Consider the following 25,614-nt stretch of genomic DNA (forward strand, 5'->3'; position numbering starts at 1 on the left):
TTGTTAGATTTGGTTGAACTAAATAAGAAAAAATAATTCAAATAGTTTTTTTCCTAATTCAAAAGCGATTTATAGAATATAAAATATTCAACGAAAAACTGATAGATTCGGAGCATATTTTAATTAGAATGTAGAGAAATAAAAAAATGAAATTGAATACGAAACTAATAAAAAAATTAAAAAGCAAACTTGAAACAGGATGCTTTGTTATATTTTTTTTTTCCCCAAAAATCTTTGTGAAACAGAGAAGATAGAATTGTTTAAATGGTTGGTTTATGAGCGTGCCGGTTCATCCTGTCGGTTTGAGTTGCCGGTACGAAGATCCACAGAACATTAATTATTTCATAAATTAAATAAAAAATAATTTACATTTACTTGAACAATCAGCGGCGAGAGAGATTTCTTGCTTCCCGGAGATTTCTGCACATTCTGCCAATCACTGGAGGAAAACTTTGCTTTCCGGATTCGGAAACGCGATGCCGAGGTAATTGATCATTTTACTGTTGATGCTTTCGCATTTCTGGGTTGAAGGATGCTTTTTTTTAGAGATTTATCGGTTGGATCTGTGATGATTGTGCGCGAATCGCAGGTTAGGGCATCACCGGCTTCATGGAAAGCCTGGAGGACTGGGGACGAAGGGAATGGTGGCGAAGCTGTCGATCGGAATACTCGTTCTACTGATCTGCACGCTCTCTCTGCTTTTCTCAGCTACAATTGGAGGTAACCGCGAGCCAACTGGTCCATCCGAGGTTAGTCCAACCTTTTCCCTCATTTGAGTGGTGATTTGTAGCTGAGGATTAGGTTTTCTGTTTGTAGATGAGAAAATACGAGAAAGCGAGAGGGCACATGGAAATCTCGGATTTTGAGTTATCTGTTTCTGGAACCGCCGGTTTATGCAAACTAATGAATCTAGAGCTGCGTTACTCTGTTTTTCCAAGAATTTGATGGTGTATATGTGATAAATGTGCAGATTAATGTGGAAAGGCTCTGGGAGAGTGCCGAGTCTGGTGGGTGGAGACCATCATCTGCTCCGCGATCTGATTGGCACCGTAGGTGCATCTGGTCTTTCGAACAGTAAATATTTTGAGTCGATGCTTTTGTTACAGATTCTAGGGAAATGCAAGTGCGTGATGATTGTATAAACTTCTATTACCTTTTTCAGCTCCTCCAAAGGAGACAAACGGTTATCTTCGTGTTCGTTGTAATGGTGGCTTAAATCAGCAACGCAGTGCGGTGGGTATTCTGTTACATAGCCAGGATTTGTCTATCATTCTTGCTTTCTTTTTCTTTTACGCCGAAATTGCATTGGATCCCTGTTTGTATCGATTCACAGGAGCTTTATAGAACAGTGGATAAATTCGACGCTTCAGTCTCTCTTCTGAATCTACATACCGTTATCTTTTATGTGACTAATGTTGAAATTTGAAAATCGCAGATATGTAATGCAGTCCTTGCTGCGCGAATCATGAATGCTACACTTGTGCTGCCTGAGTTGGATGCGAACTCCTTTTGGCATGATGACAGGTATTTTGTTTTTTCTTCCTATTTTCTTCCCTAATTTGTCCAATTATCCTTTGTTTCCATCTCTGTTGGTCAATTGCAAAGAAATATTAAATGCTCCTTATTATAAGACTGAAGGTTTCAAGATAAGTAAATCTGTTTTAAGGAATATGCATTCCCGGGTTATAATAGGATTGTTGGGGTTATCGAGCATCCATATCTTTTGCTTTATGCATTGATCTGTATCACTTTGCTCTTAGAAAATAGACGATAACTTTATCTGCTTTGACTATAGGTGTTTCCTCTGTCTTGCTTGCCCTCATTATATCTGTCTTTGTTTCTTTATCGATGTTTCTTTTTGTTCCAAACTGATTGCTTCTGCAAATCATTATGTTTATAGAATTGTCAAATATGCAGTGGTTTCCAAGGTATCTATGATGTTGAACATTTTCTTGAGACACTGAAGTATGATGTAAGGATTGTGGAAAAGATCCCTGAAGTTCACAAAAATGGGAAAACCAAGAAGATAAAAGCTTTTCAGGTAGAAGCGCAACCGATGGTTGCTTTTTGATATGCTTGTGCTCTTGATTCATTTTTCACCATTTCACCTCCGTCCTCATTTTTCACCATTTCAGATCCGTCCCCCTCGAGACGCTCCTATTGAATGGTACCTGACAACTGCTCTTAAGGCAATGAAGGAACATGGCGCTATATATCTCACGCCTTTTTCGCATCGGCTGGCTGAAGAAATTGACTATCCAGAATATCAACGATTAAGATGCAGAGTCAACTACCATGCTTTGAGATTCAAGCCGCACATCATGAAGTTGAGCGAATCAATCATTGACAAACTCCGCTCACAGGGTCACTTCATGTCAATTCACCTTCGTTTTGAAATGGATATGTTGGCCTTTGCTGGGTAAGTTCTCGTGGTACTATCTCTATCCCACCCACATAGGTGTAGGTACCATTTTCTGGGCTTACCCATTAAGCAAGTTGCGCCAAAGCACTTGCAGAAGTAGTTGGTTGTCTTCGCACAGCCTTATAAGCACATCAGCATACACGGGAACAATGTTTCATTTCGCCATTTCTGCAGGTGCTTTGACATATTCAACCCTGGAGAGCAGAAAATACTTAGGAAGTATCGTAAAGAAAATTTTGCAGAGAAAAGGCTTGTTTACAACGAAAGACGGGCCATCGGGAAGTGTCCGCTGACTCCAGAGGAGGTGATCCCTTAAGTTGCTGATCAGCAAGATTAGGAATATAGGATTATGCCAACCTCTGTACAGCTTAAGTTGGATTTAGAAATTAACACTTGGTGTGTTGACATTTTACTTTCTCTTTCTTTGCGTTTCAGGTAGGTCTTATATTACGGGCAATGGGTTTCGACAATTCCACAAGGATATACCTAGCAGCTGGAGAACTTTTCGGTGGGGAGCGATTTATGAAACCATTCCGAACCTTATTCCCTCGGCTCGATAACCACAGCTCAGTGGACCCGTCAGAGGAGCTGTCAGCAAACACACGAGGCTTAATAGGATCAGCTGTGGATTACATGGTCTGTCTTCTCTCCGACATCTTCATGCCAACGTATGATGGACCGAGCAACTTTGCCAACAATCTCCTCGGTCACAGGCTTTACTACGGGTTCCGTACTACAGTAAGGCCCGACAGAAAAGCTCTAGCTCCGGTTTTCATCGATAGAGAGAAGGGGAAAAGGGCTGGATTCGAAGAAGCGGTGAGGCGGGTCATGCTGAAAACAAATTTCGGGGGGCCTCACAAACGTATACCTCCCGAGTCGTTTTATACAAATTCATGGCCGGAATGCTTCTGCCAGACAAACCCGAGGAGCCCGGCTGATAAATGTCCGCCAGATGATGTCATGGAGATTCTAAGCAGCCGGTTAGATGGCGTAAGAACTGATGACAACAGAGATTCATTGTCTCAGGCAAATTCAACGGTGACCGAATCAGGAAGATGAGAGAGAGAGGATCTAACCAAAAGGCTCCGGCTTCATGATCGCTCGGCGACAAAGAGCCGAAGACGTGGTAGTGGTGACCGTCTCAAAATTGTGTCGGCGGTTCATCTGGTTAGATCACGAGCTCTCATACAATTTTTCCGTGTTCTTTTTTATTCGCGTTTCTTGAAATAGAGAGGTGTTTAGTTATATTCGCAATGGGACAGGAACGTGTCCGAGAGAAGAAAAAAAAAAACCCATGTATTTCCATATTTACCCTTAATCCCAAAGATACGATTTTTACGTACACTTTCATCTCATTTTTTTTCTTTACTCTCTCACGGTGATAGCTGTAAGACCATCGAACAAACTCAACGATCTGACATATTATATATACACTCACGAATTTCAAATTTGGAAAAAAAAAGAAAGTAAAGGAAATGGGTTTAACAAAAAGATCAGACTAAAATGTTGGAACGTAATTGGTTGGAAACGTACAAGAGATGGGGAATGCTGGAAGTGGGATAGTGCTGGAGGAGCGTCAGGTTAGAGGTGAAATCCCCAGCGACGAGCCTTCTCCTTACCAGAATCAGCATTCCGCAACATATCCTCAACAGCGTCTCCTGCCACAGAAAACCCATTGCCAAAAAAGAAAGAACCAATGATGGAGAGTCTATTACACAACCACTTGTTTCTCAGAATCCATCAGTTTAGTTTCATAGCCCAACACTTGAAAGTATATGGTTCTGAAATCTGAAGCTTAGCCAACTTTCTATCCATGCAATGTTTTTACGAGCTTCTCTCCTCGAAACAGTCGATCCATGTTCATGCCAATACCATCTGAGATGGATCTGACGATTTTAAGCGCGGGAGAAGTGCATGTTTTCTACTTTTTAAGACCAACATAACAAAAGCAGAGTTCTGAACTGAGGACCATATTTGTGGATGATTCCTTATTCTTAAGCTGTAAACTATGGGAGGAACATTAAAATCTAACCTGAGGACCTTCAGGGTCGCTTAAGAGGGCATCCCATATATGAAGAATGTCAAAGAAACCGAATTCTTGCGTTAGGAGGAGAGTAATCCACCTGAATGCATAAAACTGAGGATTTACCTGCACCCAACACAAGTTTTTAAGGCCAATCGCATGGAATATGAACAAATTTGATACCGGATACTTAAAAAAAAAAGAATCTATACTTTTGTTGTGATCTCTAGATGACGCCAAAGTTCATCATCATGCTCCTTCAAAATCTGTGACAACCTTGTGATTGCGGATCGGATTCCCATAACACTATTGTCCAGCTGTTGGCAGTAGAAATCTCGAAATCCACTCAAGAGTTCAACAAAGCAGAAGAACGTATCTGATTCAGCATGGGCCTGCAAAGCTTGAATAGAATTATTAAGAAACTTTAAAACTCTTGATAAGAAATAGAACAATGTGGAAGAACAAAGATCGTGCAAGACCCAGTCTTCTCACACAGATCTGGCAAAACTTTCGAATGCTTATCTCTACAGGGTATGATATAGCTACATATCTTTGTAATCTATGCTATTATGCATCCAGTATATGTACAGTAAAAGATCTTGGTGATGTTCCATTAAAAGATGCTGGACAGCAGGTGCTAATACGAAGCAGTAATATGTGAAATCCTTAAGATCGAGAATGGTAGTGATATATTCTAGACTATATATGCCTGCCCATTAACAAAAATAAAATCTATAGAACAAAAATAAACAAAAAGAGTCTACTTACTGAATTATCTTCATCAGGGTCATTACGGAAAACATAGAAAAGAGGTGCCAAAATTTCGTTCATCCCTTGAACATATCTGATGCCTGGATTTAACTTTGCAAACACCATTAATATATTCTTCATGGATTCCTGTTAATGTGGTGAACACGTCAGTCAACGCGATTAATCAAATATATATCAAGAAGACAAGTCCATGGAGTGAAAAACGAGTACCTGATTAGATTGTCCCAATGATGATTCATTGGAGAAAAAGGGCATGTCTGGATGCGTGCGTTTGACATCTCGATGGATCTGTTCTATAATATCACTGTCCTACAGAAATGCAAGAAATGTTTGAGTGAGTGCTTAAAGATTTAGCTAGGATCCTTCTAAAAGATCACTAAAAAACGAGTATCTGGTCCTGTGTTTGTACCCACATACAGGAATATACTCAGAATGGTTTCATCAGGTTACGAAACCTGTAAAACCATAAACTCTGTCTTGACCAAACTAGGATTTTCCCGCGCTATATCTCTAGAACTTGTTAAGCTACTTAGTAGGAAAGTGGAGGAGTAAAAGAAAACTCAGTCATCGTGTATTACGTCATGGCAGTGCTGAAAAATGGTACAATGTACATATAACATGTTCTAGTCCAAGTATGTGAGATATCATACCTGGAAGTACTTATTCCAGATGCTTGCTTGGCCAAGGCTTAACGGATGATCCTCATCAGTTATCTTTGATCTGACAAGCATGCATCTGCTTTCCCTCTTCAACTCATCATTGTCACAGCCCTTAGACTTTGCCAATCTCCGTGTGATTTCTGACTAACTACCACAGAATCATTCAGACGTTCAATACACTTAAAGAACATGAGACAAGTTCCAAGGATAAAAGGGCAGCCCAGTGCACAAAACGTCCCCGTTGAGCGGCGCTCCGGGGAAGGGTCCCACCACAAGGGTGTATTGTAGGCAAACCTTACCTTGCAGAAATATCTGCAAGAGGCTGCTTCCAGAACTCGAACCCGTGAACTCAAGGTCACAACGGCAACACCTTAACCGGTGCGACAAGGATCCCCTTCAGACAAGTTCCAAGGATAAACACAAAAAAACAAAGTCTAACAGGCTATACACAAGTAGTATATACTAAACTTGTGGAGTGGATAAGAATAGCTGCAGGTTATTAAATAAACTAATACCACCAGCATCACTTACAGGACTCATTAGAAGCTCCTCCTTGTAGTGTTTGTATTGCGACCTCTTCTTAGCCAATTCAGACAACCAAAGGGAACGTTCAGACGGAAGGTAACCAAGCAAAAGCTGTCAAAGGAAATCAAATCAGGTGCATAGATTAACGGAGCTCATAGTTGTATACATTCTCCTGATCAAATTACAGTTCAGAGCAGAATCAAAAACTTCCCAGCCTAAAAAAAATGGCCCAAAGCACTGTGAGACCTATAGGAATTAAGTTCATTACACCATAACAAAGAGAGTGAATCTCTCTCTCATTTGGATTCATTCATCCGTTTAAAGGGAAAAAGTTTCTCATTGATCAAATCTAATTCATCTTTTGCGAATGCATCGAAAAATTATGGTATTATAAAAAGGAGATATCGTAAAACGATTTTCTCTTCAGAACAAAAATATTAAAATAATCGAACTTGGAATATCTACCTTCCAGACAGTCGAGCGAATCCCAGGAGCATCTGGGAGACTTTGCAATGCCATACTTCTAATTTCTTTCAAATTGATCACCTTCTTCGATAACTACGAACACCAAATCCAACCAACAGGAGGGAACAATCGGAAAAGTAAGCTAACTGACTCAAAAAAAGCAAACAAGATATGAATTTTCTAAGATGGTATTGACCTCCGACGCGAGCTGGGCCTGGCGGGAAATCTCCTCGGGGGAGAGCCCAACGGAGGCGCCATTTTCCCCATCACCGCCGGAGACATTGTTGCCGTTTCGAGAATAACTAGGCGAAGGAGATGGAGCCGGGGAGGCCGGAGGAGGAGAAGGATCATGCTTAGCGGCGACGGAGGCAAGCGGTGGCTCCGTCTTCGCTGGTAAGATGGTGATGGCGGAGGAATTACGGAGGAGGCGGTCGTCGACGGCATGGGGAGGAGGAGCGGCCCACATGGTGCTGTTTAGCCACTCCGGGACCTTCTTCTTCACCATTCTCTAGGGTTTGATCGATCCGAAGAGACCCCAATTCCGAACTTTAGAGAAGTCGCAGAGAAAGAGAGAATCTGTCAGATTATGGAAGTTCGTTTCTATTTCTACCTCTTTTTTTTCCCTCAAAGACCGCGTGAGAAAAGTTGCCGAACATGAATTTTCAAAATAGACCCAATATTATCAACTCTCTCAAATTTAACCCTCAATGTTTTTTCTGTAACATTTTTTCTCGCCACGGTGCTAACTAGCAATTTATATGTTAATCACTGACTATAACCAATAATTTAAAAGGTTTCATAAATCATTATGTAAATAATTATTCACTATATTTCGAAAATCTCGGGAATTTTTTTTGCGGGTTTCATTAATAAAGTAGTGTTCAAATTGAGTACGTGTCCTAATCAATGGAATATATATTGGTTTCACAAGAAATCATTCTCCACCTATATAACACAAACAAAATGAAGAGAGAATTTATTGTAAAATGGGTAAAGTCGATACTCATGTACAAAAATATAACGATTGCGTAATGCTATTCGTTTTGATTTTTGTGTATTTGCATGTAACGGAACCAAAATCGGATATAACGTTTTTAATATTAATATTCAAATCGAATATTTATCATTTTTTATTTTTCTTTATCAAGTTTTTTTAAAGAAATAAATAAATATAAAGCCATAATTTTCAATAGTAATGGACCCCGGAGGACTTTAGCCTGTGGCATTTGTTCTATATGATGTTCTGTTTTTTTTTTTTAAAAGAAAAGAAAAAAACCATGTGTTTAGTTGGCTTCAATAATTCAAGAGAACCCTATTTCTAAATATCTTGTCAATCATTTCATAAGCTTCCATATCAAAATTGAAAAGCTTTAACCATGAAACCAGAAACATGTGACATTTGTTATGTATGTATATGTGTGTGTGTATATATAACATTGGACCATACATAAAAACCATGGCATCCACACCTACCATAGGACAAAGCTATTGCATGTCATCTTTCATGCATCACTACAAATGATAAAGACTTCCAACTCAAGGAACAAAACCATGAAATGAATGAACTTTGTTGTTACCAACAAAAGTCTTATGATATAATAACCAAAACGATGGGTTTCATTTCATCCATAAAATCCAACAAAAAACCGTAATAATATGTGTTTCCTTCAGCTTCAAAGAACCCCGAAGAAAGGGTTGTTGATGGCAGAGTTGAGCTCCGACCCTGCTGAGTTCAGAACCGCCATCTCGACCTTTTCCCGTGCTAGGAACAAGAACTCTCCTCCTTCTGTTCTCTCAAACCCGCAAATCTCTAAAAACTCGATGCCTCCTTTCATGGAACCCACCCTATCCTGTTCATTTTATGAAAGCAATGCGAAAGTGCCTAAGCATTCCTCATCATGGAAAGAGAGAGCACAGTGTATAGAGCAGCTAAAACTAGACATGGAAATGGAGAGTAGAGATTCGTGGGTAAGTGATTGTACCTGGAAAGCTTGGTTGGTGAGTCTAATTTTCCGGAATTTCTCCTCATCAGGACTTCGAGCGACGTTGCCTATGTACGCCAGTAGAGTCTGGAACGCTCTCTTGACTTTTGCATCATCATCCTGATCCACAAACACATGGCGTTAGTTAGATAGACAGTTCACTAATCTCAGATGACACTGATTTGAGAAGACAGGGAGAGAGAAAGAACAGTAGGTGGCAACTGGCAACTAGAGGAGGAATTATTTTGAAGTTATCAAAGAATGATATTGTGTCACTTATTTTTCAAAAAGATATGATTATGGATAGGCCATGAAGGTAATAACACAATCCAAGAACCGACCTCAAACACACTAACGATATTTGTCGCTACCACACTAACGAGATTTTTCGCTACCATTGGTTTGTCCATTGGCAGGAAAATAGCACCGGGTAATGGGTCATTTACCTTGTGGTTTTGCTTAAGCGACCTCAAACACTCACGCATCTGTTCTGCCTTCGTCGCAGGTCTGACAGGCAATGAAGTCTGCGTAACACGATCTTCTTTCAGGGAGCACCCAGAGGAATACAGAAGTTGAACATTGATAATACAGTTTTAAACACTCGTTTACCTTTTTCTCTTCCACAACTGATGTCGAGGGTTTTGCAGTGGCAGGATCTTCGGGTGGCAAGCCAAGTCTCCGACGTCTTTCAGCCTGTTTCAATATATCGAAATGATTCTAAAGGTTCAGATGAAATAGAGCAATTTGGAATGGAAAGGTACAAATATAATTTGAAAAAAAAAATGATTAAAACCAAATGAGATGGAAGGAAATATTCAGTTCAGACCTTGTCTTCTTCCAGTTTTTGACGAATCTTTTCCCTAGCCTTTCTTTCCTCTTCTTTCTCCGCTTTACGCAAGGCGAAAATGCTGAATATAGATTATAGACGAGTACACCAATATGAAAGAATTAATAAAGAAAAAGAAAGTTACTAAATGGAACTGATTAAATTGGAGAAACCAACCGCTTTCTTTCGTTTTCCTCTTCAATTCGCTTCGCTTCTAAGAGTTCCTTGCCTATCCTAATTCTCTCCTAAAACCATATACTAATATCATGTTAGAGGATGAAAAAGTGCTAAATGATGATATTATAAATGCAGAGCATGTAATTAGATCCCTATGAACTCACACTATATGCACATCCTTGATATAATACTACGAATACAAAGGCCTAGTTGTCAATATTTTACGTAGAGTTGCGTGACAACTTCAACAAGTTCAATTTACCACATCACACCAACTGACAGAAGTTAAGGGCTCTGGTCTACATAAAACCAGCAAAGGTAAAACAACAATGGCATAATGATTCAGTGTAGTTCTTTGCTACAAGACTAACAGAACAGTTAGAATACCTAGAAACAATCATATTTTAAACAAGAATGCATAGATAACCTTTTCTCTCTCTCTTTCCGTATGCTTCTCTTCCTCTTCTTTCTTCTTCCGAGCACGTTCCCTAAGTTGTAAAACAAATGGAATATAAACTTCTAATAGTAAATAACCAATCTCCAAAGTTAGTATTTGCTGATTTATAATCTGAACATGAGAATGTATTGCAAATCTAACTATAAGGTCATATGAATGATGTGTAAGATGATCAGTAAACACTACAAATGAATATATGCATGAAACACACAGCAAAATGCTCATCAAACCTTAATTCTTGTGCTTTCGCCTTCACTTCGTCTGGTGTAAGAGTAGGTTTAGGTGCTTCGAATTTTGTGTTGGCAGGTACCTAGGCAAACAGTTAATCACAAGAGAGACATGTTGCATTAATTTAAGCGATTAAGTAATTCAGAAACTACATACATTCCCAACTTTGTCTAATGCTGTGCCCAAACCAACATTATACATAGTTGCAGGACAAAAGTATGTGCAAGGCTTTAACGGAAGCAAATAACCTTATACTAGCAAATTTGACACACACACACACAAAATAAAAAGATGCTTTGCAGGCTGAGACAGGAACTGAACGCTGAACGACAAAAATATTGCAAGGAGACGCAATTCTATGGCAAAAAAAAGGTGCAAAAGAAACGTATTTTGCTGAAACACAAACTAAACTCGAGACTCACCTTTGGCATCTCATCTATGTCGGCATCATTTTCATGCTCCACCACCCAATTAACTGCAGCCTCAAGACTAGCATTACCTGAAGGAAAGAAATCAAAGTTGAGAAACCAAAAATGAAGCAACATAGTACCTAATATATAATGATACGAGGATTCAGAAACAGCGGTTGATCATTAAAAGCAGAACACGCATTCCAACACAAAAAATTAACACAGACAGCCTATCCCCAAAAAAATGACACATATAACCTGTCACAAACTTTTGAAAGAAAAGTGCCAACCAGGTTTCCATAATCTGTTAGCCGCTGAGTGGCCATAATTTACTGAGCTATTGTACATATGAACTCTGTATTACATGTCAATCAGTTCTTGGACTAGAGAAGTGCCAGCTAACTCGAGTAAAGTTTCAACCAACACCAAACACCAAACCAGGACCAAAAGTGATTGAAGAGAAAAATATGTTGACCATCGAGTTTCCTACCAGAGTAGTGGAGTGCCCGGGTAGCTCGTGCTGTTGGGAATCCCATCGCCTCAAGTTCCTCAAGCAATTTTTTGTCAACTTCTGGAACAATCATCTCTGCAAGAGAGGTAAAGTTTACAAAATAACTACAATTTTGAAATCAAAACTATAAACTTTTGCAATACATACAATTGCCAACATGACATTCTACCTTCTGCTGGCTGACCACTACCACTCGCATCATCAGCTTCATCAGTCTCCATAGCTACCTTGGGAGCTTCTAAGCTGATGGGCTTTGTTGCCTCCATTGTCTTATCTACGAACTCAGTGTGCCCCGTTCTTTTCGTATGTAAATCACTTTCCTTTATCGGTTAATCAAGAACAAAGTCAGAAGTCAACAATTTCAATCATAAAAAACAATTCATTTCCGATGATATCTCCTAATCCCTGATCATCGAATAAAAGGCTCTTTTTCACATCGGATCACCCAAATCGTAATACCCGTTAATGAATTCACACTGCAAAGAAACAGTTAGAACTATCCAAGATCCGCCCCCATGGAGACACTTGAAAAAGCTCTGCTTCACTTCAAAACCCATCAAACCATGAAATCGCCCAATTTAATACATACATTTCCGAGTCCACTAGCTACAAGAGCCTTCTGAAGATATCCAGATATTAAGAAGCAACTCACTCTCCCTCCTAATCCCAAGATAAACCCCAAATGAAATCGGCATGTGTTCACTAGGACAAAAATTAGAGCAAATCGCAAGAGGACCCGTACGGTTTTAGAGCGGCAAGGCTTGCCACAAGTCGTGCAGACGAGGTTAAGCACGGCTTCCGTCGACTCGGCGAAATTCGAGTGAGATGTGAGTTCTGCATGCTCCTGCGCTTCCTCTACCGATTTCAACAGCGCTCCACAGTCTCCACACTTCAACGAAACCCCCGCCATAGCCACTAAAGTATCCCGATCTGATATCCGGCGAGATCGACTCGCTTGACGGGCACTCCCTTCCTTTATAGTGGTCGGTGTCCGTCCCGAGAGGGGAAGACGTCGGGCCGGTTCAGTCGTTCCCGGTTTTGAGATCGAGCACCCCGGTTTTCAATCTGGTTACCGGTTTATGGGGGATCAGATCATCAAAGAGTATACCCAAATTATACATCCGAGAATATCTTTAAACGACTTATCCAAAGTTAAATTTCGTTATAAGTATAAAATAAAATCCTAATAAAAATCAATTAGGCATTATATTTAAGAACGAAATAGCGAATTTGAATTTGAATGTGAGTCGATGTTGTCGGTTAAGCTTCGGTACGAAAGCCTGGTTCGGTAATGAAAAAGTAAGGTTGCGATTATGCGTGCCGTAAGATCGCACCCATCGGGGATCGGACGGTCCATATTGCTCAGCTCGTTCTTTAGAAAATACTCGCCCGTTAGAAAAGTACGGGAAGTCCCGACCCGGAGCGCTCTCTCTCTCAAGAACGAAGCTTGCAATTCTGCGATAATGGAACTCATCTGGATCGGATTCAGGGGTAGGATCAGCTGCAGAACCGTCCATAGTATCTGGTAGATTTTTGTGCCATGAAGATCCATCTCTTGTTCCTCTTCGCGCGTTGTTTTAAAATTATTTCATTTGAAACAAGACGCGAACTGATCGGATCTTTAGAACGTTGATGCCCGAACTCGCACTTAATAGTTTCCGATACAATTGTTGATGGAAGGAGAAACGGGGCGAAGTTTGTCGGCGATTTCGAAGAGAGGAGAGAAGGAAGACGAGAATAAGATCGAGTGGGAAGATTTCCACCACGAACTCACGCGGCTATGGAGTCTTCCGCTCTGAGAGAAGCCCAAGAGAGGAAGCAAAGCCTGCAGCAGAAGCTTGAGTCTCTCATTCAGGTATTTACATGGCTTCCCTTTGCTCATGAAGTGAAGTTAATGGTTTAGGGGATCAAAGCTTACGACTTGGAAACATAATCCCGATGATTCATGGTATTTGCTCTATCATGGCATATGCCCTATCCTTTGGATATATCTTATTTTATCTCAATGAGCTTTAATTGATTAGCCTGCGGATTAGCGAGTGGCAAAATTTTGGGCAGGTCAATTCCGAGTCATTGAGACACACTAATGAACTTGAAGAAATGCGGCAGAGGTTGGAAGGTAGAAAATTGATGGTGGGAAAGGCATCAATAGGTTGCAAGGTTGGGGTTCTGAAAAAAAAGAAAGTCTTGATTGTTTTGTCTTACCTATACTTATGCAAGCTGAACGGGATGTTGTAAAGAAAGAGGAGAATCTCGGTAGAGAAGTGAAATCTTTGTTGGTTGGGGGAACATCACTTTCGGTTGCTAAAAGTAAACTACAGGTATTACCTCATTTGATGCTTTAATGTAGTGAACCAATATTTTTTTTGACATGATTCTGTTTGCTGCAAGTTTTTGGTTCGCCTGTTCGCCCCTGTTTTTTCAGAGTCGCACATTTGCATTCTTCTTCATTTCAAGATTGGATTTTTTTCTTCGGCCAACTGTTTTTTAGCTCTCTAGTGAACAACTGATTTGAAGTTTGAGTTTTAATTAAGGCAGCTGATTTGTTACAATATTATCCTCATCTTCTAGACTGACGCACTTTGCTTTCTATCTGCATTTCGCGGTTGAATTTTTCTTTCAATCGATTGTTTTTTTACTCCTTAATCAACGACTGGTTGGAAGATAGATGCCTTGATGAAGACAACTGATTTGCTTCAATATGCCCTTCCTCCTCAAGGCTCACAATCTATGGGTTGGTTATCAAAGAGTAGGGACTCAAATGTAGCTTGTGTTTCTTTTTCACAGGAGTCAAGCTGGAAACTAGAAGGAGAAAAAGACTATGCTCGGTTGAAAGTTGTGACAAGTAAGCTGGTAAAGAGGCAACGATACATGATAACACAAGTGTCGTCTATCTATCCATTGAAGATTGAGGCTGGACCTTACCAACACCAAGAACTCGAATCATTTCCAGGTGGCAGTAGATTAGGTTGGTAACCTCCTGAAGAAAGTTCTCCCTCTTGGCAGACTATCTGTTGACTCGCTCTTATCAATGGTTTTACCAGGAACTAAACCTGTGAGTCAAGGATCCGTGACAATTTTAGAATTACCTTTCAGTATGGCTCCATTTACAAAGATGAGTTTCTTCACTGACAAGAAGGAGGTCCAGAGGTCTGCAACTGCCCTAGGATACGTTGCCCACGTGTGTTCCTTTCTGTCCGCTACTCACCGACAGTAAAACTTTCTTTGAAACTTGTTGGATTGGCCTTAAATCTCTTTGATTTTATTTTTGAGCATAAACTGCTAACGCTAGAAAAGTGTAGCATCTTATTTAATTTAGATTGAAAATCTTCAATCTCATACAAAGGTTGCTCAAAGGCTTCCTTTTTTGTCTTTTGCAGGCTGTGTCGCTAATAGCATCCTACATGATAGTTCCACTCCGTTACCCTTTGTGCCTTGGTGGTTCCAAATCTTATATTCGGGACTACACACCATATATCGGACCTTCATCATCTGACATGCCCCCGATAACCACAGTTTCTAAAAATCAAAATTTTGTAGAGTTCCCTCTGTTTCTGGATACAACCCGAAATGCCTACGCCGTCTTCTTGTTGAGCAAGGTTAGTTCTACTTTCTCAATGTTGTTCCTCTGAGACATTTTCTTGAACAACAATGAGACCATCTCCATCAAGCCAAGTTTGTGCTATTTGATTTCCGGATTTCTTAGTAGGGGCATTTTGCAAGATATCGCCTTTATGTCTCGCTGGATTACTAGTAATAGTCTATTTTCAATTATCCCGCAAAAACTCTCTTGAAATGATCATACTTGTCGATTGCAGTTGCAGGAATATGGATCATTTCGCTTTCCTTTCAGAAATCATCTAAAAATTGCTTCTTTTTTTCCCCACCATGGGCATCATAATATTGCAGAACATCAAGCAGCTGCTGAATTACGTTTGGGCGGGTAGCATAGGACCTCGGCAGGTGCTGTCAAACCTAAAGGAGCTCATCCGTACCATCCAGCGTCCAACACTCTCCTCTACTCTTCCTCCTCTACTCTTCCTTCTCACACCGCTGCAATTCACTCTTTTTTGTTAGGCATGTTGCTTCTTGTTAAGTCTCTTCTACCCAGGTAATACTTTATTACTTTCCATTTTGAAAATTTGTAGATTAAAAAAAAGCCTTTAGTGTCACAACTTTCAGAAGGCAAGAATTTGTAGGCTGAAAAATTCGTTTGGGTCATTGGAGATATTTGATCGTATGAGGAGAGAGGTCTTGAAGTTTTTTATGCCACAGGTTAAACAAAAAAAAGGGTAAACCGAAGCTACAAATAAGACGACAATGTAGTATTTGTTTTCTGGGTTTCATGTCCTCTATTTTGTGTAATTTTTTGTCCATTCCCACATTATGCTTTATCGTGATGATTTTGTGTCGTTGGGTTTTGTCTTCTTTTCTTTTTTTTTGGTCCCACGTGATTGTGCTGTGGTTTATAGGTACAATTTTGGTTTTAGTTTCATTCAATCGTTTTGGTATATCAGTAGGTTGTGTGTAAGTATATAAAGGGCTGAATGCAGGAACGTTTTCAAAGGATGGCATTGAGATACTCTTGAACAAAGGCTGGGTATTGGGGCCCGCCCCGTGTCAGATTCAGACCTGATGTTGATCCTTGTACTTTCGGTCAAACACAACAGAATTTTTAAAACTCTTGCAATTGCTATTGGTCCGTCTCCAGATATCTAAGACCCTGTATTCGCATGTACGTATATGTACATGTATATGTGTACTGTACATGTATTCTTCTTTGAGAATTGGAGAGCACTTAAAAGGGGCCACTTTACAAAGGAAAGGTTCATCTTCTTCCTCACAATCTTTTTAACTATAAAAGAAAGGTGTTTGGCCAGCCCTTTGTGCCTCTTCTGTTGGTTGTTGTCCACAGGAAAAAAAAAATGACAAGCTCCACTACTCAGTCATCTGCACCAAAGAGGCCTAGGGCTTCTTCTTCATCTGCTCCCAAGGTCACTCTCATGATCAAGGGCCAGGTTTCTCTCTCTCTCTCTCTCCCTCTCATAAAAATACTGTCTTCCACTTGAAAATCACCCTACTTTCATGGATCTGAAAGCTCTTTTCTTTTTCTGCTACCCGTCTGATGTACTGAGGAAGAACACCATCATATATATATCAGTTGGTTTCTTCAAAACGTTTTCATGAGACACTTGGTATATGTTATCTTGATGCAGGATGGGAACACGAACATGTACAAAGTGTCGATGGATGCGCCGTTGAAGAAGCTGTTCATGTACTACTGTGGCAACAGAAACTTGGATCACAGGACCGTCAGATTCATCTATAAGCGCCACTTGCTCAATGCCAAGCAGACTCCAGCTAAGGTACTTTTATTCTCTCTTTTCATTTATTACAAAATTAGTTCTGTTTTTTCCATTAATATATTAAAAGTAAAGTAGGTTTTAGGGAATTTCTCTAGCCATGATAAGAACAATAAAAGATTGTTCTATTTTTGGAAACATTACATCATCATCACTATGATCATTAATCGTTCTTCATTTACTCTTTGCTTTTTTTTAGCTAATGATGGAAGAAAATGATCAGATCGATGCCTTCATGGAGCAGCCTGGTGGTGGCTTTTACCCTTCAGCTTGATCCCCACCCCACCAATCAAAACAAGAACTTTGTAATGTTCGGTTTTTTTATTAAACCTTATATCGGATTTGTAATATTTACATATATTACATCGTACTAATCTAATTAGTCTATCTTATTATCATTTAGCTTGTGTACGTTTCGGATATATTTTATGATTGTGCAATGTTTGTAGAACTCTTTAGTCACGTTTATATAATCATTAAAAAATTATATATTATTCTGATTTTTTTGTTTAAATTTAGATTTAGGTTTATATAACATCGGTATTGCTAAAGAAAATAATTATTTTTTGTAATCTAGGACCTTTTGTGTAGCTTTTAATCATGGAAATGTATGCTAGTTTATGTTCATATAGTATTTAGTTTCATTTTCAATATGTTATTTTACTATTTCGTATATTGCATTTTTTTTTATAACCAGGATCCGACTATATCCACTCTAGGTACGGGATCAATCTTTATATATGAGGAGGGCATGTTCGAAAAAATGTGCAAAACCGATGGCCGTTTTGGTCATTTTGGCATCCTCATTCGTCGTTCATGGTTTCCCGACGACGGCGGAAGGGCCGTCGAAGCCGGTGACCGCACCACTCGACCCGAAGCTCAACCCGGTTGCGACCGACTTGCCCGAATCCGACCCGAGTTTCGAGAGACCCGACCCGAAATTTCAGCCCCAACAGATCTCAGTCTCTCTCTCCTACAACTATGACTCTGTCTGGATCTCTTGGGTCACAGGTCTTGTTTCTTGGTCTCTCTCTCTCTCTCTCTTTTTCCCAAATGAGTGAATCCATAAGAACTCATTAACTAGTTATTTATTTCACGTCAATATATGAATTTTAATTTTTAAATAAACCTGTGAATTTTTAAATTTCGTAGGTAATTTTATATTTTGATAAAATCAGTGATTACAGATTATCAGTGTATATCTCTTACTATGTTTATGTTTTACATATGGAAGACCCGTTTAAGCTGTCAACGATCATGTTTTGTATTCGAAATTGTATCAGCTTTTGTTATTATTATGAAAACTTTGGAATAAACCCAAGCAAGATCTATTTTTTTTCAAAATGTAAATTATGGGTTTTTTTTTACAAACTGTCCAATAGCTTTGATATCTGTCTTGAAAGATTCAGTATGTAAGGAACTTAGCTGTTTCCTTTGATGTTCTTCAGAAGCTTTTTCAGATATTTTCTAAATAAGAACATATTTGCAGGGGAGTTCCAAATTGGTGAAGAGACATTGCCAATGGATCCTGACTCAGTACAGAGCATAGTCCATTACAGAGAATCTGATGGATGTGAAGACAAAAATGAGACAGGATATTCCACTGTTTACGACCAACATGACCCTTCCCAAAGCCTCTATAACTATGCATCAGGCATCATCCACCATGTCCAACTCACAGGTACCTATATGATCTCCTCCCCTTCAGGTATATTGTTCATATTATTACTGTTTCAGATTTGTGGTGCTCCGACATGGAGCTTTAACTGTTTTAGAGTAGTTATCTCTTCACAGCAAAAGATGTCTGGAACGATGTCTCAGGAAAGGTTTGAGATCCTGTGTCAGAAATCATGTAGCTGGATTCTTGATGTGTGTTTCTTGTTTTTCCCAGAGAGATATATATGTATGTATATGTTTCCAGATGTTTCAGATATGGAGAAATTGAAACGTTTTCAGATTCAGAAAGATAAACAAGGATAAGGTTCATTGATCTATCTGCAGGTCTTAAACCTAAGACACTCTATCAATACCGATGTGGAGACCCGTCTTTGTCAGCGATGAGTGCTGTCTATTACTTCAGGACAATGCCAGAGTCCACATCCAAGGATTACCCGAGCAGAATAGTAGTGGCAGGAAGCTTGGGTCTTACTTACAATACGTCGGATACTTGGGGTCATATATTGCCAAATCATCCTGATCTTGTGCTTTTGGTTGGAGGATTCAGCTATGCAGATACATACATAACAAATGGAACTAAGCTAGGTTGCAGTTCTTGTCATCACAACCGAAACGTAACCTGTTCAGAACTCAGTTATGGTCAAGAACTCGGTTATCAGCCTCGTTGGGATTATTGGGGAAGGTACTCTTTTAGATGATTGTTCAAGGAAAAGGCGCAACCTTAAAATAAGTTCTCTGTTACTGGTTCAAAAGCTGATTGAAAAATCCGGAGGTGAACTTATGGGATATAGCCCTTGTGAGAATTTTCACTGCAGAGTTAAAACCCGATATCTTTTCTGACAGATTTATGGAGCCATTGACAGCCAATGTTCCAACAATGTTGGTAGCAGGAGAGCATGAAATCGAGGCACAGTCTGATAATCAGACATTCGTTGCATTCAGTTCGAGATTCATATTCCCTTCAAATGAAAGCTGTTCTTTCACGCCGTTGTACTATTCCTTTAACGCCGGTGGAATCCATTTTATAGTGCTCAATCCATACACGGCCTATGACAGCGCTTGTAAGTTTTCTCTTGTCCTTTTTTTGCTGTCCATGTAACATAATCTCTGCGCCTCATATCGACTTCTGATTTTCAGCTTTTCATCATCATGTTCACTCACTTTTCTTTCCTCTATTTTTTCCGGTGTTTCATCTGAAGCTGACCAGTACAAATGGCTGGAAAATGACCTGAAAAACATAAACAGGTCAGAAACCCCATGGGTCGTCGCAGCTTGGACCGCTCCTTGGTACAGCACCTTTAAGGAGCGGTACAGAGAGAAGCCGAATGCATGAGGGTACAACTGGAGGACTTGTTATACAGCTCCAGAGTTGATATTGTCTTCAATGGAGAGGTAACTTTCTCTCTCTATTGTCTTCAAGAAAACCCAAAAGGTTATATCACAAGAATCAAGCCATTTTCTCGAAGTTCTCTCCAAGAAACTCTCCTGCTGTTTCAAGAAACTGGCAGGGAACGAGATACAGAACAGTTCTTGTTCTTCTTGGAAAGAACTCTCTGATCATTTTCCCGAAAAACTGAACAGGTCGATGCCTACGAGAGATCGAACAGAGTTTACAACTACACATTGGATCCGTGCGGGCCCGTCTATATGACTGTAGGAGCAGGAGGGTGCGGAAAACTAGAGGTTGAGCATGCAGACGATGGACCTGGAAACTGCTCGGTGCTTTGCGAGATCTGTGGAGAAAGATTCTGCAGCTCGAATTTCATGCCGTGGCCTGAAAATGGTGCGTCATGTCCAGACAGACAGCCGGACTATAGTGCTTACAGGGAGAGCAGCTTCGGTTTTGGAATGTTGGAAGTAAGTCGATCACTCACTCTGTTTCATGTTGTTGAAGTAACTTGTCAGGTTGATTTCTTGGGTCCTAAGCAAGCAAACCCTAGGGCCGCTTAGACGGACAAATGCCTAAAAAAGATTACGGGTCGGTTAAGAGGGCAGATAATTTCGGTTCAAGACAAGTAAACTAAGCTTGAATTCCGGTTCTGGTTTACCAATACAAACCGATTTTTTTTTCTGGGAAATACACAAAGCTAACACGGTTTTGGATTCGGAATTTCAGGTGAAGAACGAGACGCATGCGTTGTGGAGTTGGAAGCGAAATCAGGATTCGTATCTTCTCGCTGGCGATATCATTTACATCGTACGCCAACCCAAGTTGTGTCCGGTATCAAATTAAACCAAGTAATACCAGTCGATTGTACCGATTTATATTTCCGGTTTTTACCGGTTTAGCAGGAAAACCACAAGGTTTCGGACCATTATTGTAACTTGACGGAATCAGATCATGCAAAACAACGATGGTAGACCATAATGCCATTTACTTGCAAAAGGTTTAGGGAAGAAAATTGCAAGTAAAAATGGAAAGCATTCCGACATGAAATGTACCCATATGAAGGTAAGAAGCCAAAATTTTCAGACGAGAATGTTTCTGAAAGTACAAATTTTTATAATCTTGAGTTACATGTCAAAAATTTCCTCAGTAAGAATGAAAATTATGAGCTGTGTTTGTATCAAAAACTCACCTCTCTGTGTCTCGGTGAATTTCTCGCTTGTGTTTCTTGTTCATTCTCTTTTAGATTCACCAGCTCAAGCTGTAAAGAGAAGAACATCAAATATTGTTTTTTTCTGTAATGGTAAAAAAAAAAAGAATTGAATTTAGGGTTCCTCAAACTCTTTCATAGAATACGAGATAAGCCTCGCATCGAAGAACTTCCTCCAACGAAACCTGGCGAACGTATGAATCGCTTATGTAATACCACACCGATAATCCGCTGCTGCAATTATTCTCTTTATCCGAGTTTCCTCCTCTAACGTAAGCAACATAATGGCCGCCTCTCATCGTTCCCGAGTGCTCAACCACCCCAGCAAGCCTGTAAACGGGTTTCTCTTCTCCGTTGCACCTGGTGAAACGAAAAGTACACCGAAACAAGATTATGTTTTTGGTTATATTCTGACCAGAACAAGGTTTTTGAGGTGAAGTGTTAAGGTTCATCCTGGACTGCAATTTCTGTAGTTTAATCCTGTAGATTAAGATTTGATCCATCCAGATTAGAAAGGAACAAATCTTAATGGCTGGCAAGGGATTGGATTTCGAACACAGATTGTAATTTATGGGTTCTGTGTAAAATACATGAAGTGCAGACCAGTTCGTTTAAGTTTAACCTAAAGTAATACTTAGATGCAGTGTCCAGACAAAGAACCTTAAAGGACTTTGAAAATGTGACATACCTGGCTGAATCCATATATGGTTGAAGATCAATGAACTCTTTGAAAGCCACATGCCCGCTCAACTTACTTAGCCGGCCACGAGCATCTTGGCTGAACCTTTTCAGATGAACAGTCAAAATCGACGGGACCTTGTTTATAAGTACCCTCTTTGTTGCATCCCTCTTTACTATCACTTTCTCAGAGTCTACAGCCTCGTCATCTTCAGATTCACTGCCATCTTCTGACCGAGAATTAATCGTTTCTCTTCCAATGACAGGGTTATCACTGAATTTATGATCCTGGACCCCATAGGAAGCACATGAACATTCTGTACCAGCAGCAGTTCTATGGCCGTTTTCAAGATTTACAGAGCTCGGACTCGATAGGTTGCTCTCCCTGTCATTTCCGAGGTCCTTCAGCCTCGATGCATTTTTAGCTTTCTTCTTTTCTCTCAAGCGTTGGAGCTTTAGGGTCTTCGAACAATTCTCACAATGCCAAGCATTGTCGTCTGACAAAATCTCAGGCTTTGTAAAATGAGTCAAACATCTCTCCACAGACACTGGTGAATCAGAATCATCAATCTCTTCTGGATCAGAACCACTGCTAACAGCCAAGAAACCGGCTTCAGAGTCTTCAGTCTTAGATGGAGGTCCGGAAACAGGCCCTTCAGAAGTCTCGGGCTCATCAAATAAGCCGCCAAAGCCATCAAAATTTACGTCTTGTTCTTGGGTCACAAAAGATGAGGAAGCCTCAGCTTCTACCACAGTATTATCGGTACATGAACTTTCTTCTTTACACGGCATATAGAGAACTTGAGAATCTGAAACCAGTAAGGGAAGTTCTTCATCCTCCCAAGGATTCACAGAATTACTCAGCGTTAATCCAGAATCACCACCAACATAATCGGTCCAGTCCATCTCGGTGGGCATCCCACTTATAACTGTGTTTCCATTAGACCCTGTAGCCTGTTGCTCCTCATCCTGAGTGGCTCCTTGTTTTGTACCTCCATCGTTATGGCTTGTTGTCGACTCTGTGCCACATTCAAAACTCTGATCTTTTGATGAATGGGAAGGAATCCCTGGCGCTGGAACACTTCCATTGTCCTCAGTTGTCTGGGGACTAGCTTTATCATTATCTTGCAGATCTAAACCTGTCCCATCTTGTTTGTTTTCTGGTTCAAGAAAATCCAACCAAAAACAATCAAATTCTGTATCATTTTTTGGCGCAATCTTAGTGGTCTGCATATTCTCCAGGGTCATTTCCCTAGGAGCCTCTAAAACTGGACCATTTTCAGTGGATTGAAAAGTTGGAGCAATGGAAGAGGATGCATTTGAATCATCTGCTGCAGCAATCAAAACTTTTCCTGTAGAATTACTATCTGGATGTTCTGATGCAGCATTAGCTGGTACAGATTCTGAATCTTTGCTGAATTTTGCCCGAGTCTTGGGGACCCTTTTTGGTGGAAGCTTAGATTTCTTTACCCGAGAAACAGTTTGCTGTTTCTTAGGAGGGGGTTTCTTGGCTGGAACGGGTAATGAGAGATCCAAAAACGGTTCATACACTTTTGAGGAGTGCCCGCATTCAATACAAGAAACAGTGCTTGAAATCTCACCCCCAAATACAGTATCTATGAGAGTAGGTTTCTGATGTGTGGAATCTCCATCAGTGTTTGAAGCACCAAGTTTCTTCCTCAAGCTTGATTCTTCGGTGCTCAAACCATCAAGCAAACACCGGAGCAACTCATGGCTATCATGCTGCTGGTATCCCCTAAACTGGGGAGCCTTACAACAGAGAGACCCGAAAAAAGCTCTTGGGTTTATCACGCTCTTCAAACCCGCTTCAGGTTTTGTTTCGGCGAACAATTTCTTCAGGGAAGATATAAGAGGTCCTCCACCAGATGCATCCTCATTCAAGAAGTGTTCACGTAACAGATCCAAAGAAAGGAGATTCTGCATTACAGAATTGAAAAAACATGTATTCCCAAGGTTAACCAAACCCCGTACGACATAACCATCTCTTGCTTCCACACCACTAGAAACCGCCCTTTCTGATTTAATCCCACTAGTGACACTGCCATTTTCTGAACACAAAGCTCCAGTATCAGCCCCACTCGAGGCATTTGACGGTCGTTCTCTAATCAATTTTATGACATCCACTAGCACATCATTCTTCTCACCATTCGCTTCCTTTTCAACAGGAAGAAGCGAATGGCACGGGTAACACCATAGTAACTGAGGGTTTTCCCATTGCATGACTAACCGATGACGCGTCAATCTAATATGCCGGACCACATGACTCTGAGCTCCAGTTGGCAATCCAACGCCACCACAAGAATAATGGCCGCATTCCAAACACACCCAAATAGCTTTGTTATCAGATTTCGAGACTGAAGAAGAAACCCCCTTCTTGCTCCTGTTTCCTTTCCCTTTACTCCCTCTCCTCTCTTGCCCCCCTTCCTTGCATTCTCCGCACTTGACATGCTCCGAAGACTTAATCTTTTCCAACACCCTATCCAATTTAACACCCTTATCGAAATGGACACAAGCTTTCTTCTCCTTCACTGCTTCAACAGCATCCCCAGCTGTCTCCCCGCTTTGACTAGGTTGTTCAGAAACGTTCTTGGAGGGAGTAGCATTACGCTTTTCCCTGGTAGGAGGAGCTCGGGCCTTCTTCTTTGTTTTCTTCCCCATTAGTTACTATTCCATAAAAAATAACAGAAAGCCAGACAAAAGGAGACTAATTGAAGACCATAACACACAATGTGGTAATTTCAACCATATAAACCAAATATAACTGAACGAAGAACAATGAATCGATTGTCTACACACATATGTAAATCACGTGAATAGAAAGAACACAAAAAAGATAAAGCCACCAACGTAATGATACAGACACCGATTACAAAATCCACACGCATCTGGGATTCAATGAGAAGAAGAAAAAAGTACTATAAAACGAGGGAAATCGGTCATAACCTGTATCAGATACATCTACAAGTCACGCTTCAGCATCTAAATCCCGAAATAAAAGTGAAAAAATCGAATCCGCCGATTGAAATCCCAGACTCTATCACGAATACCCCATCAGAATTTCCTGGATTCCCAAAATTATCATGTCTATCCACCCAAATACAGAATTTAAAAAGCTAAAAAAATCCAGACCTCTGGAAAACCCCAGTTAAAGATTCAAATCCGAATCACGAAAAAAAAATACAGCAAGAGATAGTATCACTCGACAAACACTCGCAATAGGGGAAACAACATGCAAAAACAACGGTAATCCAGAGATTTTACCTAAAACTGCGGAAGGTGAAGAACCTGAGTTGGCTGGGGGGAAGATTTTTCACATGAGAAGGGCTGAAGAAGAAACCATGCTTAAAAATTAGGATCTAACCTAATTTAGGGTTTATATAAGGAGCAAAGAAGGGTTTGGCGCTACTTCGCCGCCGTCGAGAGGAGACAGAGAGCCGATGAATATGTATGCAAACAATCAGTGAAAATGGCTAATAGGGGGGGGAGAGAGAGAGAGAGAGAGAGAGAGAGAGAGAGAGAGCTAATAGGAAACTTATAAAAAAAAAATAATCGAAACAAAATAAAAATGATGGCACAAAAACAAAAACACTGCATGAATTTTGCAATTTTTGTTGGAAATTAATTTAAATAAAGACAAGATAAAATTCTGAATTAGCAATCATAAATAGAAAAATAATAAATCTAAAATCCTATAACAACAAGAATTTCTCCTTTTAGGATTTAGACTTCTACTTTCGTTATAAAATCCATTGCTAAAAAATGTAATAAATTTAATCATATAATTTCTTGAAATACCAATATTATTACTTTAGGAGGAAAAAA

General features: G+C 40.1%; 7 protein-coding genes across 11 annotated transcripts; 4 read left to right on the plus strand and 3 right to left on the minus strand.

Annotated features, from left to right (window-relative positions):
- Positions 1-334: 334 nt before the first annotated feature.
- LOC104801024 (uncharacterized protein At1g04910) lies at positions 335-3,766 on the plus strand. Of its 2 annotated transcripts, XM_010524092.2 has the most exons (9): positions 335-484; positions 590-749; positions 971-1,049; positions 1,163-1,233; positions 1,436-1,524; positions 1,918-2,041; positions 2,136-2,419; positions 2,597-2,726; positions 2,858-3,766. In XM_010524092.2, exons 1-9 carry the CDS (start codon positions 477-479, stop codon positions 3,479-3,481), a joined length of 1,569 nt encoding a protein of 522 aa, XP_010522394.1. In that variant the 5' UTR covers positions 335-476; the 3' UTR covers positions 3,482-3,766. The 2 variants fall into 2 exon arrangements, with proteins under 2 accessions (XP_010522394.1, XP_010522395.1); XM_010524093.1 differs by lacking the exon at positions 335-484 and having other exon boundaries at positions 971-1,074.
- A 58-nt stretch (positions 3,767-3,824) lies between these two features.
- LOC104801023 (TBC1 domain family member 13) lies at positions 3,825-7,546 on the minus strand. The gene is made up of 9 exons (XM_010524091.1): positions 7,062-7,546; positions 6,866-6,958; positions 6,407-6,511; positions 5,867-6,019; positions 5,427-5,525; positions 5,214-5,342; positions 4,658-4,837; positions 4,455-4,571; positions 3,825-4,080 (listed from the first exon to the last, which is right to left on the minus strand). Exons 1-9 carry the CDS (start codon positions 7,368-7,370, stop codon positions 3,916-3,918), a joined length of 1,350 nt encoding a protein of 449 aa, XP_010522393.1. The 5' UTR covers positions 7,371-7,546; the 3' UTR covers positions 3,825-3,915.
- A 763-nt stretch (positions 7,547-8,309) lies between these two features.
- LOC104801025 (vicilin-like seed storage protein At2g18540) lies at positions 8,310-12,460 on the minus strand. Its single transcript, XM_010524094.2, has 12 exons — positions 12,199-12,460; positions 11,626-11,776; positions 11,436-11,531; positions 10,958-11,034; positions 10,538-10,617; positions 10,278-10,338; positions 9,851-9,918; positions 9,674-9,755; positions 9,457-9,540; positions 9,294-9,371; positions 8,848-8,967; positions 8,310-8,715 (listed from the first exon to the last, which is right to left on the minus strand). The coding sequence occupies exons 1-12, from the start codon at positions 12,364-12,366 to the stop codon at positions 8,539-8,541; spliced, it is 1,242 nt and encodes a 413-aa protein (XP_010522396.1). The 5' UTR covers positions 12,367-12,460; the 3' UTR covers positions 8,310-8,538.
- A 669-nt stretch (positions 12,461-13,129) lies between these two features.
- LOC104801026 (UV radiation resistance-associated gene protein) lies at positions 13,130-15,568 on the plus strand. Its single transcript, XM_019201007.1, is given in 8 exon segments — positions 13,130-13,238; positions 13,241-13,311; positions 13,515-13,640; positions 13,697-13,777; positions 14,244-14,424; positions 14,501-14,637; positions 14,837-15,055; positions 15,366-15,568. Coding segments are annotated over 8 exon segments (1,092 nt in total). The 3' UTR covers positions 15,534-15,568.
- A 33-nt stretch (positions 15,569-15,601) lies between these two features.
- Positions 15,602-17,614, plus strand: LOC104801029 (small ubiquitin-related modifier 5). 4 transcript variants are annotated; one of them, XM_010524103.2, is made up of 5 exons: positions 15,602-16,282; positions 16,372-16,474; positions 16,673-16,822; positions 17,019-17,124; positions 17,539-17,614. In XM_010524103.2, the coding sequence occupies exons 1-4, from the start codon at positions 16,200-16,202 to the stop codon at positions 17,091-17,093; spliced, it is 411 nt and encodes a 136-aa protein (XP_010522405.1). In that variant the 5' UTR covers positions 15,602-16,199; the 3' UTR covers positions 17,094-17,124; positions 17,539-17,614. The 4 variants fall into 4 exon arrangements, with proteins under 4 accessions (XP_010522405.1, XP_010522403.1, XP_010522404.1 ...); XM_010524101.2 differs by having other exon boundaries at positions 17,019-17,129; positions 17,517-17,604; XM_010524102.2 differs by having other exon boundaries at positions 17,517-17,588.
- On the plus strand, positions 17,539-20,839 carry LOC104801028 (purple acid phosphatase 13). The gene is given in 8 exon segments (XM_010524099.1): positions 17,539-17,830; positions 18,309-18,500; positions 18,821-19,178; positions 19,340-19,557; positions 19,696-19,808; positions 19,811-19,888; positions 20,078-20,353; positions 20,613-20,839. Coding segments are annotated over 8 exon segments (1,623 nt in total). The 5' UTR covers positions 17,539-17,559; the 3' UTR covers positions 20,730-20,839.
- A 108-nt stretch (positions 20,840-20,947) lies between these two features.
- Positions 20,948-25,293, minus strand: LOC104801027 (ubiquitin carboxyl-terminal hydrolase 2-like). The gene is made up of 3 exons (XM_010524098.2): positions 25,054-25,293; positions 21,782-24,456; positions 20,948-21,453 (listed from the first exon to the last, which is right to left on the minus strand). The coding sequence occupies exons 2-3, from the start codon at positions 24,448-24,450 to the stop codon at positions 21,219-21,221; spliced, it is 2,904 nt and encodes a 967-aa protein (XP_010522400.1). The 5' UTR covers positions 24,451-24,456; positions 25,054-25,293; the 3' UTR covers positions 20,948-21,218.
- Positions 25,294-25,614: the final 321 nt, after the last annotated feature.

Source organism: Tarenaya hassleriana, unplaced genomic scaffold, assembly GCF_000463585.1.
Source record: "Tarenaya hassleriana unplaced genomic scaffold, ASM46358v1 Cleome7, whole genome shotgun sequence".
NCBI lineage: Eukaryota > Viridiplantae > Streptophyta > Magnoliopsida > Brassicales > Cleomaceae > Tarenaya > Tarenaya hassleriana.